The 14,532-nt window shown below is 36.0% G+C and overlaps 1 protein-coding gene across 1 annotated transcript; it reads left to right on the top strand.

Annotated features, from left to right (window-relative positions):
* The first annotated feature begins 754 nt into the window (after positions 1-754).
* LOC143224148 (homeobox protein orthopedia-like) lies at positions 755-13,538 on the top strand. Its single transcript, XM_076452595.1, has 3 exons — positions 755-861; positions 1,319-1,650; positions 12,561-13,538. The coding sequence occupies exons 1-3, from the start codon at positions 825-827 to the stop codon at positions 13,185-13,187; spliced, it is 996 nt and encodes a 331-aa protein (XP_076308710.1). The 5' UTR covers positions 755-824; the 3' UTR covers positions 13,188-13,538.
* Positions 13,539-14,532: the final 994 nt, after the last annotated feature.

Here is a 14,532-nt window from a genome sequence, read left to right on the forward strand (position 1 = left end):
GGTTTCAGTTTTGTTTACTTAATGAAGGGATTTTGTCCCATGGTTAGTCTATTTAAATAGACAAATACATTAATAAGAAATTTGTGCTGAATTTTATAATGTCGAACATTTATTATATTCATTATTTTTATGTGTTGGTTATATATAAAACAAAGCTGTAATTAAATAATTAGCTATTGTTCGAAATCAAAACGTTCATCTTTTCTCCATAACAATTATGACATTCTTAGTGTAAAACTTGACTTTGATAACCAGTAGGCTTCGTTCCTGAGAAATTTGTAATTTTTTTTTAATGTTTTGAAAATCTAACACCAATAAAGTAATATTTCACACGTGGAAGCTTACGGGCTAATCTTGGGTAAACCAGTTTATATCCAACTGTTGGGTCAATTCCACATCGAGTTATATTCGAAAGAAAATAACCCCCACAAACATTGACGTACAAATTTGATGAGATAGGACATATGTAAACCTTACCCTTACGCAGATATATTCGCCACTCTGTTCTTGATATAGGTAGTTTGTTGTCATGTTTCGGATCTGAGTCTTCCATTGTTCGTACGGTCGTGACACGAAAGCTGACTGTCTCACGTCTTTCACGATGTCGACCCACCCACTGCGAGTAGAAAGGCAGCGAAGATCGTGTACTGGAACAGCCGATTGGCTGACGCAAGCGAGTGGTTCTCAAAGAACAGGCTGATTGGTGTTCTAAATGACTGAAAATCCTAGCTTGCAGCGCTTGATAAGCGAACTCGGTACAGAGAACAGACAGGTGAAGTTCACTTTGCTCTGGTTGCATCTCAGAAGAACTAAGTTATAACAAAATGCTAAACCACCTGCATAGCTCCACAACTCCCATAGGTAAGACCTGAGAAGCATCCCAACACTTATCACTAGAAAAGAGCATTAATTGAGTTATTTGACTCTTTCATTAGGCGGTTCTCGTTTTATCGGTATGCCTCTGATTAAATCTGTTGAAAGAGATTAACTAGTTTACTCTCGGCCTATTCTATGCACTCTCCTGCACGTGATTTATCAAGTCCACCCCATTACGTGCTCTCGCGCACCTCTCAGGCTAGCTCCTACAATTACATCCGTATTCTTATTTTCTTACAGTAAACTAAATAAAAAAAAAATTATTCTGACTCTCCTTAGACGTTTCTTGTCTTTTTTTTCAAATTCTCTCCTAAGTCTCGGAAGCAATATATTCGGAATTTCTCAGATTAATAAGAGGTACTTAAAGTGAAACGCAACTTAAAACTAATGATACTAGAATTAACTCGCGGTATAAGACCATGTTCGACTCCTTCTTTTTCAGTGACGAAAGACGACGGAGCAGGAGAGAGCCTTAAACCTAACGGAGGGGTGGACCACCTTTACACGCCCGGTGGATCCACCCTCCAAGTATTGGAGTCGGATAGTATCCAGGGGCGACCCATGATCATCCCAAGCAGTGGAAGTGGCGGCAGCTCGGGCCAAGCTCTGGGTTCTGATGCAGACAAGCCTCTCAAACAGAAGCGACACCGGACCCGATTCACTCCTAACCAGCTTCAAGAACTCGAGCGGAGTTTTTCTAAGACTCATTATCCGGATATCTTTATGAGAGAAGAACTGGCCATGAGAATTGGACTCACGGAATCTCGTGTACAGGTATAATTATTTTCTCTCTTTTGCCAACTAAATGCTAACAGATGATAGGTGTCTCTGTTGTGTATAGTGCACGTTTTAAACAGACATTTTACATGTTCAAATGTCTTTACAGTAAACCTGCATCATTTAACTTAAACAGAGAAGAAAGAAGTCGGGTCAGTACACGTTTTTTGTTTTTTTTTACCTTTGAGTTTTTGTTTTGTTTTTACTGAAAGATCAGTAAAACTTTTCTTCAATATTTTTATTTAACTTCTGTCGACCTAACAAACCAATAAATTCACTAACCGTCTTCTTGAAAGAAAAACGTTATGTTTTAAAATCTGTAACTATTACAAAGTTTTAAACCACATGACTACTCGGTTTTCTTTATTACAGTGAAAAGGCTTAACGGTTCATCTTGTAAAGTTCATTTAGTTTCAGATACATGCGTAAAGAGAAGTCCAGTTGACTGCTACAGTTCTTTACATTGAGAAGACCGGCATAATATATTCACAAAAGCTGTAAAATGAGAGATATAAACGAATGTTTTTTTTGTGTTAGCGAAATATAGCAGTAAACTTTGATCCGAAGTCGTTAAAACGAGGCATACATAAGTATAACGAATTTTTTTTAATGAACGAGACGAAGCATTAATAAACACATTTGAAACCCTTACGATTCTGTCTGTCTGTCTGACATTGCGAGTTCGAGTTCCGTCATTGAACATGCTCGTCCTTTCATTTGTGGGAACGTTATATTGATACGTTCGATCCCGTTATTCGTTCGTAAAAGAGTAGCCCAAGATTTGGGCGGTGTCGATTAGCTGCCTTCTATCTAGTATATCACTTCTAAATTAGAGAGGGCTGGAGTGAATAGCCCTTGAGGAAATTTGCGCGAAATTCAATAGACAAACCAATCAAATCTTTTACGTCTAAAGTGAGCCCAGCTTGGCACCAAGTCTTACATTTTTGTTTTATTAGAACACAGGACGTGATTATGTAATGTCTTGTTCTGATCGGACAACACATTCACTGTGTATTACTTACACAATTTACGTATTGTGTATTCGTGAAACTAAAATTTTGTTGTAAGTTGCATAAATATATATTTTATAGGAGAAAATCCCTCTTATAACCCCCTCACATCGTGTTTAACTTTCATAGTACACTAAATACGTTATATTAGTTCATAGTTTGCTAGTAACTGTTAACTATTCCTTAAACTTTGCTAAGAAATGCTAGGGTTTTGCAGAAATACACGTGTATATCAAAAAGTACATTTCTGTTTTCCATATGGATTATTTGTATTACTTGATTATTTTGTGGCATGGTAAAGCTACATAATTCCGCACTGTCTCAAAAAAGTGATAATATATTTAACACAAGTACTTTAAGTGATATCAAAAAATAAAAAACAAACATATTTTATTAAATACTTCTCCGATGTTTTGTGGCTTGAGACAAAAATCTAAATGATATTACACAACGTAGGTCAGCATTCGTAACATGAATAAAAATGTGAATTTGGTGATTTTGTTAAATGTTACTTGTTTTACACAGTTCAACCAAGTTAGGACCTCTTGATTCCAAGAAATTCTAAATTCATGTCAACTAGAAGTTAGGACTTCTTGACCCCAAGGGATTCTAAATTCATGTCAACTAGATATGTAGTCATCTCTGCTATACAGATCTCTTCATATTCATGTAAACCTAGAGCCATAAGTATCCATGTTACCTCAAGAGCTATAACTATCCATGTTACCTAGAGCAATGAATATGCGTGTTACCTAGAGCCATAAGTATCCATATTACCTTAGAGCTATAACTATCCATGTTACCTAGAGCAATGAATATGCGTGTTACCTAGAGCCATAAGTATCCATATTACTTAGAGCCATAACTATCCATGTTACCTAGAGCTATAAGTATCCATGTTACCTTAGAGCCATAACTATCCATGTTACCTAGAGCAATGAATATGCGTGTTACCTAGAGCCATAAGTATCCATATTACCTTAGAGCTATAACTATCCATGTTACCTAGAGCATTGAATATGCGTGTTACCTAGAGCCATAAGTATCCATATTACCTTAGAGCTATAACTATCCATGTTACCTAGAGCAATGAATATGCGTGTTACCTAGAACCATAAGTATCCATATTACCTTAGAGCTATAACTATCCATGTTACCTAGAGCAATGAATATGCGTGTTACCTAGAGCCATAAGTATCCATATTACCTTAGAGCTATAACTATCCATGTTACCTAGAGCAATGAATATGCGTGTTACCTAGAGCCATAAATATCCATGTTACCTTAGAGCCATAACTATCCATGTTACCTAGAGCAATGAATATGCGTGTTACCTAGAGCCATAAGTATCCATATTACCTTAGAGCTATAACTATCCATGTTACCTAGAGCAATGAATATGCGTGTTACCTAGAGCCATAAGTATCCATATTACCTTAGAGCCATAACTATCCATGTTACCTAGAGCAATGAATATGCGTGTTACCTAGAGCCATAAGTATCCATGTTACCTTAGAGCCATAACTATCCATGTTACCTAGAGCAATGAATATGCGTGTTACCTAGAGCCATAAGTATCCATGTTACTTAGAGCCATAACTATCCATGTTACCTAGAGCTATAAGTATCCATCTTACCTTAGAGCCATAACTATCCATGTTACCTAGAGCAATGAATATGCGTGTTTCCTAGAGCCATAAGTATCCATGTTACCTTAGAGCCATAACTATCCATGTTACCTAGAGCAATGAATATGCGTGTTACCTAGAGCTATAAGTATCCATGTTACCTTAGAGCCATAACTATCCATGTTACCTAGAGCAATGAATATGCGTGTTACCTAGAGCCATAAGTATCCATATTACCTTAGAGCTATAACTATCCATGTTACCTAGAGCAATGAATTATGCGTGTTACCTAGAGCCATAAGTATCCATGTTACCTTAGAGCTATAACTATCCATGTTACCTAGAGCAATGAATATGCGTGCTACCTAGAGCCATAAGTATCCATATTACTTAGAGCTATAACTATCTATGTTACCTAGAGCAATGAATATGCGTGTTACCTAGAGCAATGAATATGCGTGTTACCTAGAGCCATAAGTATCCATATTATCTCAAGTCATACTTATGGATGTTATAACTGTGTTTTCTAAAGCCGTAACTCATGTTGTTACCCAGAATGCCATATGCCCACTTTTCTCTATTTATGTGTGTGTCTCTTCACGTTCCGTTGTTAATTTAACAGACAATTTTGATCGTAGAATTTCAAGGGTGTGAAAGAACTTGAGTAAACACGAGTCGTTGCAGCGAATGTATTGACACGTAAGTTAGATTAAGAATATACACCTTTCTACTCTTAGAAAAAAACCTCAGCGATCATCGAACACTTAATGCACCATCTAACATCTTCAAATTACAAATGTTGTGTCTGTATACACTCGAAAAATGATCAAAAACAAAAAATAAAAGGTGATTGTTTTAATTATTTTCAGTGGTTATAAATTACATTATCTCTAAATCTACATATTTAACTTTTGAAGGTATTAATACACTAAACTAGAAATAGTAAATAGAATGTCATGAACAGTGATAATAATCAACAGAGAGTTACTTTCTAAATAACTGAAGTCATGTCCACTACTGTATCAGTGCTAATTCTGTAAACCTGACGATGACCGAAGAAGGTCGAAACGTTGTTCGCTCTTCTACGTAAAATATTTCTCAACCCAAACGAGTCTATTTGCATATATAATCCACATATTTATTTGTATGTTCTAGATTTTGTGGTGCGAAGTGAAAATCGAAACCGAACAAAGTTCGAACCCCTGATCCTAACAACCAATTATATACTAACCTGAAACTTCTCTGAGAACTCTATTTAATAAGAGAATTTGTTAAAGCAAAAACCAGAGTGAAATATCATTCAGTTAAAAAGTCATCTCTTGAATATATTTGTTAAGGTTAATGAGAATGACTGTTGACTAAAGGTATCACCGATACACAGAATGACTGTTGACTAAAGGTATCACCGATACACAGAAGAACACACAGAATGACTGTTAACTAAAGGTATCAACGATACACAGAAGAACACACAGAATGACTGTTGACTAAAGGTATCACAGATACACAGAAGAACACACAGAATGACTGTTGACTAAAGGTATCAACGATAGACAGAAGAACACACAGAATGACTGTTGACTAAAGATATCACCGATACACAGAAGAACACACAGAATGACTGTTGACTAAAGGTATCACAGATACACAGAAGAATACACAGAATGACTGTTAACTAAAGGTATCAACGATACACAGAAGAACACACAGAATGACTGTTGACTAAAGGTATCACAGATACACAGAAGAACACACAGAATGACTGTTGACTAAAGGTATCACCGATACACAGAAGAACACACAGAATGACTGTTAACTAAAGGTATCACCGATACACAGAAGAACACACAGAATGACTGTTAACTAAAGGTATCACCGATACACAGAAGAACACACAGAATGACTGTTAACTAAAGGTATCACCGATACACAGAAGAACACACAGAATGACTGTTAACTAAAGGTATCACCGATACACAGAAGAACACACAGAATGACTGTTGACTAAAGGTATCACTGTATTTATATTTGCAGAACACGTAGTGCTAATGTTGCTAACTTATTCTTCGCAATTTTTCAGGGGACAAATAAGTAAACTGGTATAACTTAGTGACAACTGGTGAATCAAGTGAAAGGGTAAAGTTGATACTCAGTAGTTTAAACAGCTAGAAGAATAAACTAGCAATGTGTGTGTGAGTTACATAGTTTTTATATCCTATGTAACTGTAAACTTCCCATTGGAGTAAGAGATTACTTCGTTCATTTTACATTACCTTTTAAGAGGTTAAAGTTAACCTCGTATAAATATGGAACTTAATAATCGTTAGGTCCTTTCAGCTTCAATGAACCTCAGTTTATCGAACAATATAATTGGTGGTTGGTTCTTTCCTCTGATTCGAGTCGATGTTTTTTTTTGCCTGCTGCATAACGGCTCATAAAATGGTGTCGAGTCTTTTTCAAGTACAAACTTTTAATTCGTAGCTTCGTCATTTCTTGACCGACTTGAGGTCAAATTGCAGTTTGAAACTTAGGAGGTCAGATCTTTTCGTTTGATATATTTGACCACGCCCAAAAATTAATTTAGTATAATCGTGCGTCAAATAACTTCAATCTAAGAGTTGTCTAAGAGATCGTGATAAGTAATCAAATCGAATCGGATATACGCATGCGTCCCACGCTTGGTGTTGCTGACGCACAAAAATACAATTAATAAAAAAGAAAAAAAAAGGTTTTATAGATTAATTTCCCTAATTCCTAAAAGAATTTTAAAAGCCGCGGCTATTGAACATTCCCTCTTGTTTTTGTTAGTTTTCTTTAGGTAATAAAACAGTTTATTTTTTATATGAATGTACAGTTTATTCAAAAATTATATGTCATACATTTAACTCGAGAGGTGTAATGGCGACGCAGGTGTATGTCTTTAAATGTCATATGTCATACAATGAACCTACATATTGTCACATTGTCTTCATTCTATTTTTAATTAACTTAAACCTCTGTGACACGTTAAAACAACTAAACAATAGACTCTCTTATGACGTCTTAACCCTTTACAGAATTACTGACGGGGTCAATAAGCTAATCGTATATATTTTAATCAGTTTTCTAATCTATTCATACAATAAACTGTTTACCGACCCATGGTATTTTTTGGATAAAGGGCTTCTACAAACGTGTGACTCATACAATAAATGTAAGCCTAAGCACAAATAACATTACAATTAATCTTACTAATTAATGTGAATGAAAGTTTCAGGGTAGACACAAAGTATACATAAAGTAACCTGGAAAATGTTTTATACTGCGTCAGTTTTATCTCTGGAAATGTTGTTTTAGAATATTCAATCATAAAAACGTGCGGATTATTAGTGACGTCATTTCCTGCTCTTCATATCCTGAGGAACTTACAGGTGCTAAAAGTTTCAAACTCTGATAATTGTTGCCGTTATTTTCACCCATTTAATCTTTTTCTTTTTCTAACACTTTTTTTTTACTACAAATGTGTCTAATGCTTACATTTATCTCTCAGTTGACGTAAAAATATTGATTTTATAAATCTTAAAAAGGCCCTAATAACTAACGCAAGTCTCCTCGTGTGGTAAGTTAATGATCCATATCCAGCCATCATTTTCTGCTTGGCAGCGCGTGCCACGAGCGTCGGTCCTCAGCGCCGATACATCACATCAGTAAACTTTCATTTTACGTCTTGTTTTTTTTTCTTACTAAGAGCTTACATGAATTTCATCTTCCATCTTCTTCCACAGTCAAGCCTTGCTCTGTTTCCCTGGACCGAGGGGGGATTACTATTTAATGGAACAGCAGAACTACATTAATATCAAATGCGTATCCTTTGTACTTTGTGCTGTTATATAGCAGCAACTGTGTACGACAAATATGGCAAGCTGAGATTGGCCCTCGTCTAACGGTACTCGGGGGAGAAGACGTTAGCCGAGATGAAAGTCAGTTACTCTGCCGTTGTCGCTTTATGTAGCCGTGAATAATTTACAAGTTGTGGCACGAGCCACGCTAAATGTAAAAGATTTCTCGTGTCCCTCCAGATCGTGGCTACCGACTGAAAACTACGAGGTTTTGGTTCGTTAAATAATCGGCTGTCTATGTCCGAAGTTTCCCCCTCTGGAATTGATAGTAATAACGAACTGTCTAATGATTGGTTATTAATTAATATACGTAATATCCTATTCGTATTGCTGGAGGTAGTCGAATGAAATTGAAGAACTAGCACGCTCTTTTACGTGTAATAGAGTAATATTTAGCAAAAAGTAATAATACCAACAGTCTTCTGTTCCATGAGTTATTCCTGTTTAAGTTGTTATATTTTACTGCGGACAGCACTGAAACTGAAAAACGTCCGTGAGAAGTTATTTACAGGAAACCTGGGATCTTCCAATAATGTTTTTAAAAACACATTTCTGGTTAATTGACAAGCCGTAGTATTTATTTTATTACCTTTGTTTTGTTTGTTTGTTTGTTTTTTAATTTTGCGCAAAGCTACACGAGAGCTATCTGCTCTAGCCGTCCCTAATTTAGCAGTGTAAGACTATAGGGAAGGCAGGTAGTCTTCATTACCAACCGCCAATTCTTGGATTAATCTTTTACCAACGGATAGTGGGATTGACCGTTACCTTATAACGCCTCCACCCTGGCCATGTCGGGTCTTTAATACCTGATAATAAAGAGATTAATTGCATTTAGTTTCTGTAGGGTTTTGTTAAAGGTAAGACTAAACATTGTGATAACTAGACTTCTGATAGTTTTCTGCCTTTCAAACTTGATGAAGTTTAATTGGAGGCTTTTCAAAAATTGTTGGGTAGTCCTAAAAGAGCACCGGACTATTTGGAGTAAAATATGCTAATGATTTGTGAAAAAGAGCGAAGTTAAAAACTTAATGTTACGAAAGGACGTGTTTAAGTTGTTGAATGACTTGTGAAAGGTCCCTTGGTTTTATGTTACCACAATCATGCACCTCGTTTCGAAATCAATTACATGTAACCAATTAAAATAAACGTTAGAGCCTGGCAATGTTTTCTGTTTGTTTTCGTAACGTCGGTAATGTGTACATAAATACATGTAAACATACACAAGGAATACTTATTAATCTAGGCCTACATTCATTATACACTAGTGATTTTTGTGGAGATACATGTAAACACGCACAGCAACTGTTATTAACTTAGACCTACATTCGTTAGACACTAGTGATATATATATATAAAAACACACAGCGACTAGTTATTAACTTAGACCTACATTCGTTAGACACTAGTGATATATATATATGTAAACATGGTTTTATTTATTTAGTTTTGCGGTTCGGACTTACGACGCTAAAATCAGGGATTCGATTCCCCTCGGTGGGCTCAGCAGGTAGCCTGATGTGGCTTTGCTATAAGAAAACATACAAACACACGCGGTATTGTTTTGCTGTCAAAACAAGTGAAAGCGAAATGGTTTGATAAGTGAAAGTCGTCACACAATCAGTCTTTAACCGAAAATAAAACTTAATATTTTCGAACAATTTGATATACGTGCTACGTTCATGTATCAAACTAGCTAGTTGTTTCAAGGATAGTTAGTTGCTTAAGTGGGCTCAGAATCCAATTTGAAGCAATATTCATTGCCGCCAATTAACATCCCTGTATAAATGTTTACTCCGCATACTCCTATGAACTGCAGATAAAAAAAAAAACCTTCGCCCCTGTGGAAAACTTTTTAAGTGTGTTTTTATTAATGTATTTGCTGTTACGCACGAAGCTACACAATGGGTTATCTGAGCTCCGACCACTGTGAGTGTCAAAATCTAAATTTTAGTGTGAAAAGCCTTCAGACTTACCGTTGAGCCATTGTAAGAAGGAGGTAGTAAGAATAGTCAATGATCACTGTTGTAATAAATGTATCTCAGGTAAACAACACATTCTAATACGAATGATTTAAAGTAAACTTATGTCTTTTATATAAGAGTAAACCACGTAAGTTATAAAAACTGTTTTTGTTCTGAATTTATACAAGATACCCATAATATAAAGCTAGAGATATGTAAAATGTGTTTGTAGAAACCGAGAGCTTTAACTGACCACAATTTCACACACTTTTATATTAAAGAATGAAAAACAAATTATTTTAATCATATATTGTTTACCTTTCTTGTCAGTTCTTTCTCTAAACATTTTAAGTTCTTGTTCTCATAAGTAGCATAGCTTTGTTAACATATCTCTAGCTATCAATCCTATCTACCCCTTATTTTCTGCTTTTCTTTCATATCTATTCATCCATAAGCTTTCTTGTCTGCTGTTTTATTTGTCTCTCGTATCAGTTGTCTCTTCTCCTTTTTTTTCATCTGTCTTTCTTTTTTATTAATCCACTGGCCTTCTGTTTATCTATCTGTTCCTCTGAAGTTGTGTATGTTTTCATGTCACGACGTCTCGTGATGTCCCTCCACTTCTTCAGGGAATAATGACACATTATTTGGGTAAATACTGAGTGTACTTTGTTCACAATATCAGTCTCCTTGTTTGTTTTTTGAATTTCGCGCACAGCTACACGAGGACTATCTACACTAGCTGTTAATAATTAAGTAGTGTAAGACTAGAGAGAAAAAAAAACCCGGATAGTCATCACCACCCACCGCAAACTCTTAGGATTAACCGTCACACTATAACGCCCCCCACCCTTGCGGAAAGAGCAACCATGTTTGGTGTGACGAGCAGGACTGCGAGTGGAGCATCCTAACCACCTGGCCGTGCTGGAACCCGCCCGATATCAAAGTAGTTGCCACTTTTGTCAAGCAGTCTCTTAGTGTTCAATTCTCTTTTATCTTACGTATAACTAGCAGAGAGAGAGAGAATTAGAATGAGATAAATTCATGTATACTTCCATAACTAGTTCTTCACACATACCAGCACAACAGCAGAAAACACTTACGTGAAAATATTTGGCTTCACCTAATAATTTTTACAGTCTAATCTAAGTCAAGGTCAAAATGTTTTCAATTATTAAGTCGGGTATTATCAAAGCACTTTTTTAAAATCAAATGTACAAAACTAGGAGAGTCTGGATTTGCTGTAGTTTATTTTCACATATCTCAATATCGATGGGGTTCACATATTGCATATTATTGAAAAGGCGGCTGTATTTGCTTGTTATATTATGAAGAACAGGCGAGAGGAAGCTGACTAAATCACATATTATTTACATAGAGAACAATACAATTAGTGAAGTTGATTGTATTATTGTAGATACTCTCTTATTCAATGTTAAAGTCTTCACAATCAGCAAATACACGAACCCACAATACAGTTCTTGAATAAATACTTTCAAAAAAATGTTTAAAAATTCTGATGTAGTCATGAGGGACCCACGAGATAGCATTATTTGTATATTTTAATACGTTTACTATTCTAATAAAATATTTTTTTCTTTTTGTCTCTTTACAATTAATATTTTTAGTTCGGTAGGCAATAGTTCTACATTTCAAAATGCTTTTTTTTTAAATCTTAATATTAATTGTTCTATTCAAGCCTTGTTATATATAACAGCAAATGTTACCACAAGCAATGTTGTCTTTGAAGCAGTTCTTATAAATGCGAGATCCACAGTAGTGATATCATGTTTCACAAAGATTTGTTACTTTCATTATTCATGCTATCTTACCAATAACGCAGGATAATTAAACAGTGATACAAAATTTGTTACATCAAACTATCTTACCAATAACGCAGGATAATTAAACAGTGATACAAAATTTGTTACATCAAACTATCTTACCAATAACGCACGATAATTAAACAGTGATACAAAATTTGTTACATCAAACTATCTTACCAATAACGCACGATAATTAAACAGTGATACAAAATTTGTTACATCAAACTATCTTACCAATAACGCAGGATAATTAAACAGTGATACAAACTTTGTTAGATCAAACTATCTTACCAATAACGCAGGATAATTAAACAGTGATACAAAATTTGTTACATCAAACTATCTTACCAATAACGCAGGATAATTAAACAGTGATACAAAATTTGTTACATCAAACTATCTTACCAATAACGCAGGATAATTAAACAGTGATACAAACTTTGTTAGATCAAACTATCTTACCAATAACGCAGGATAATTAAACAGTGATACAAACTTTGTTAGATCAAACTATCTTACCAATAACGCAGGGTAATTAAGCAGTGATAAAAACTTTGTTACTTTAAACTACCTCACCAATAACGCAGGGTAATTCTGTGTTTTTCAGGTGTGGTTCCAGAATCGCAGAGCCAAGTGGAAAAAAAGGAAAAAGACAGCAAGTGTGTTCAGAAACCCTGGAGTTCTTCTACCTTCACACAGCCTTCCTCCTCTGGGTTTTATGAGTGATGGGCTGTGTTCCTTTGGAGCCGGATCGGATGCACGCTGGTCCATGGCCACGGGTATGACCCAGATGGGCACACCGCCGCTGACCTTGGGTCCGCCGACTCTCTCCCTTCAATCTGGTCTTGGTCAGTCCTTGTCTACTCCTTCCATGACCGGAATAAACCAACCTGGCGTTCCGCTTAACCACGGTCCTTTGGCCGGCTCCGTCACTACTACAGGATGTAATGCGTACACGTCTCACTACGGTCTAAACACGCTCAATTCGCCGTCCGGAATAGCGACTCCTCACGGCCTCTCCCAAGTAACAACCGGCATGTCGATGGCAGTCGCTTCGCCGCCGATCTCTAGTTCCTCTACGCCGCTGCAGCTGTCCGCCTCCTGTAACATGTCAATAGGAGCACTCGATCCTGGTCTGGGGAACGGTGAAGGAGACGTTTGGCGGGAAACCAGCATCACCTCGCTGCGCCGAAAGGCCATAGAACACTCCGCAACTATGTCGGTGTTCCGATGAAACCTGTCCCAGTTTTTTATCCGATAAAAACCTATCCTGCTTTCTTATCCTTCTGTTGAAACATTGAGAAGAACCTTGATATTACAGTTTAACTTGTAACTGTGAGCGCGAATGTGAAACTGAAGCGTGTGATAAACACTGCTCAGACAACTGTTTTAGACAACCATATTGAACTTCCAGAGCAACCATCAGTTAGTACGACGAGAAAGATGGGTATCGTGGGTAATCTAAGGTATTTACTTCTGTAATTAATAAGAACACTTTGAAGTTTTACTGGTAACTTGTCTACTTGACCAAAGTACTTGTGCACCAACTGGTATAAAATCTACTCGTGTGCAATATATATATAACAAGTGTGCAATATATATATATATATATAACAAGTGTACATGTGTGTAGCAGTTTCTACCTCTCTGAATACGTTAACTTCTTAACACGAGTATCATGACCTGTACGCAGCTTTCGTTTCGGTAACAAAACAATGTCTTAAGACGAACTATAAATAGAGACATCTGTTCGTAACTTTCCTGGTACTTTTTGATCATTTGACTTGAACCCAAGTTATATTACTACGGATATTGTTAACTTACAAATATCGGCGTTGTAAAACATAGCGCTCTGTAAAAATAATATAACAAAACGACAAGGACTATTTAAAAACGCATTTATAAAAATCACTTTGTGAGTCACTAGCGTTGTAAAAAGACAACCATTTATAAAGATCACTTCACAAGACATTAGCGTTGTATAAATAGAACCCTTTATAAAGATCACTCCACAAGACATTAGCGTTGTAAAAACACAACCATTTAATGCACTCACTTCACAAGACAATAGCGTTGTAAAAGTGCAACGATTTATTGCAATCACTTCACAAGACATTAGCCTGGTAAAAACACAACATTTATTATCAACACTAAACAAACATAACACCCGATAACAATCAGTTAACAAGTAACAGCGTTGTATAAACACTGTCCTTTATAGCACTCCCTTAACAAATCATCAATGTTGTGAAAACACAACATTGTGTAGTCACAGCATAATAAATCATTAACGTTGTAGAAACATGACAGAGTATTAATCACTTGCCAAAACTCCGTGGTATAAAAACAAAACCCATTTAGCAATCTCTTAGCGTTGTTAAATACTCAGCACTCCATTAACAATCGCTTCACCTTACGTTGAATTTACCTTTATTCACTAACAATCCATTTCATTGGACTGTTACCATGTTATCGGATGAGAGATTGTTTTGTATTGGCTCTTTTTGAAACAGGTAATTAGGCCTAATCATAAGAAATTAATGACTTTTTATGAAATATCCTGCCTTCACTGGAAGAAA

The sequence above is a fragment of the Tachypleus tridentatus genome, chromosome 8, assembly GCF_004210375.1.
Source record: "Tachypleus tridentatus isolate NWPU-2018 chromosome 8, ASM421037v1, whole genome shotgun sequence".
Lineage (NCBI taxonomy): Eukaryota > Metazoa > Arthropoda > Merostomata > Xiphosura > Limulidae > Tachypleus > Tachypleus tridentatus.